The sequence below is a fragment of the Stegastes partitus genome, unplaced genomic scaffold, assembly GCF_000690725.1.
Source record: "Stegastes partitus isolate 25-593 unplaced genomic scaffold, Stegastes_partitus-1.0.2 Scaffold1960, whole genome shotgun sequence".
NCBI classification, from domain to species: Eukaryota; Metazoa; Chordata; class Actinopteri; family Pomacentridae; genus Stegastes; species Stegastes partitus.
Genome location: NW_007579691.1, coordinates 18,118 through 19,499, shown reverse-complemented (window position 1 = coordinate 19,499; position 1,382 = coordinate 18,118). Strand labels below are relative to the sequence as shown.

At 56.4% G+C, this 1,382-nt stretch overlaps 2 protein-coding genes across 2 annotated transcripts in view; both read right to left on the bottom strand.

Annotated features, from left to right (window-relative positions):
• Window positions 1-1,382, bottom strand: part of LOC103373349 (P2Y purinoceptor 14) — a 16,967-nt gene that overhangs the window by 7,929 nt on the left and 7,656 nt on the right. Inside the window, exon 3 of the mRNA XM_008303218.1 lies at window positions 1-1,084. Within this exon, the coding sequence (XP_008301440.1) occupies window positions 48-1,084 (1,037 nt within the window). The 3' untranslated portion in view covers window positions 1-47. The remainder of the gene's footprint in view (window positions 1,085-1,382) is intronic.
• The window catches only part of LOC103373348 (P2Y purinoceptor 14-like), a 25,394-nt gene that overhangs the window by 19,734 nt on the left and 4,278 nt on the right, over window positions 1-1,382 (bottom strand). The window lies entirely within an intron of this gene.

Below are 1,382 nucleotides of genomic sequence, written 5' to 3'. Positions count from 1 at the left end.
TCTCCTTGTCTACTTGCCTCCCTTTCCTTGCCTCCTTGCCTCCTCTCCTAGATGTTGCTCAGGCTCTGGGCGGTGGTCAGCGACCTCCTCCTCACCCGGCCGGACAGTTTTCTGAGCAGCGACTCCCTGAAGGTTCGGCACATCAGGAAGTAGATGATGGGGTCGAGGCAGACGTTGAGCGCCGACAGGAAGAGCGTTCCCTCCTTAAACTGGAACAGCAGGAAGCGAGTGTTGTAGCTATAACCCGACTCCGGCAACTGGCTGTGGGTGTACGGCACCCGGCAGACGTGGTACGGCACGAAGCAGATGAAGAACACCGCCAGGATGCTGAAGATGCTGCGGTTGGACTTGCGGCAGACGTCGCTGTTGTCACGGCGGACGCGGCGGTACGACTGGTAGACGCGGTGGGCGATGGAGGCGTAGCAGAAGGCGAGGACCAGCAGCGTCGCCCAGAACAGCGACACGTTGAAGTACGTGGACACCTTGTGCCACTGGACGCCCAGCGGCGTCTTCAGCTCCATGCAGCGCCGGGAGTTGTTCTCGTTGGCCGGCAGGCTGGTCAGTATGACGTTGGGCATGTTGCACAGCAGCAGGAGGCTCCAGGTGAGCAGCGCCAGAACCCGGGCGAATTTGGCGTTCTGCAGGAACTGCAGCGAAGAGGCTCGACCCAGCCTGGACCTGCAGGAGGACGGGGATGGCGAGGACGGTCGAACGATCTTGGTGTAGCGCTCCAGGCTGATGAGGCCTATGAAGAGGATCCCCACGTACATGGACATGTAGAAGAGCACGGCAAGGTAGCGACAGAAAATGACGTGAAGCCGCCAGCCGCCGAGGTCCAGCTGAAGCGCCAGCCTGAAGGGGAAGGTGGACAGCATGAGCAGGTCGGCCACCACCATGTTCTTCAGGTACACCACCAGGCCCGAGTCAGCAGGAACCCTGAAGAAGATCCAGGCCGCCACGCCGTTCAGGGCCGCGCCCACCACGCCGATCACCAGGTAGAGCGACGGCAGCACCTGGTTGGTGAACACGCTGCTGAAGTCTGATTGGTTGGTGGGGAGGTGGGTGGAGTTGAGGTGATCCATCCCTGGACAAAAAACGCAACACAGTGACGTCATCATGAAGGTCACATGATAACATAAACAGTGATGTCATCATTAGGGTCACATCATGGTCTCTTTGCTGCCATTTTTTTTTTTAAATCTCTTGTTAATTTGTATGTTTATGAGCACTCTTCTGGTGTTTTTAGTGCCTCTATACTGGTGTTTTTATTGCCTCCATACTGGTGTTTTTAACGCCTCCATACTGGTGTTTTTAATGCCTCCATACTGGTGTTTTCATGCCTCCATACTGGTGTTTTTAGTGCCTCCATACTGGTGTTTTTA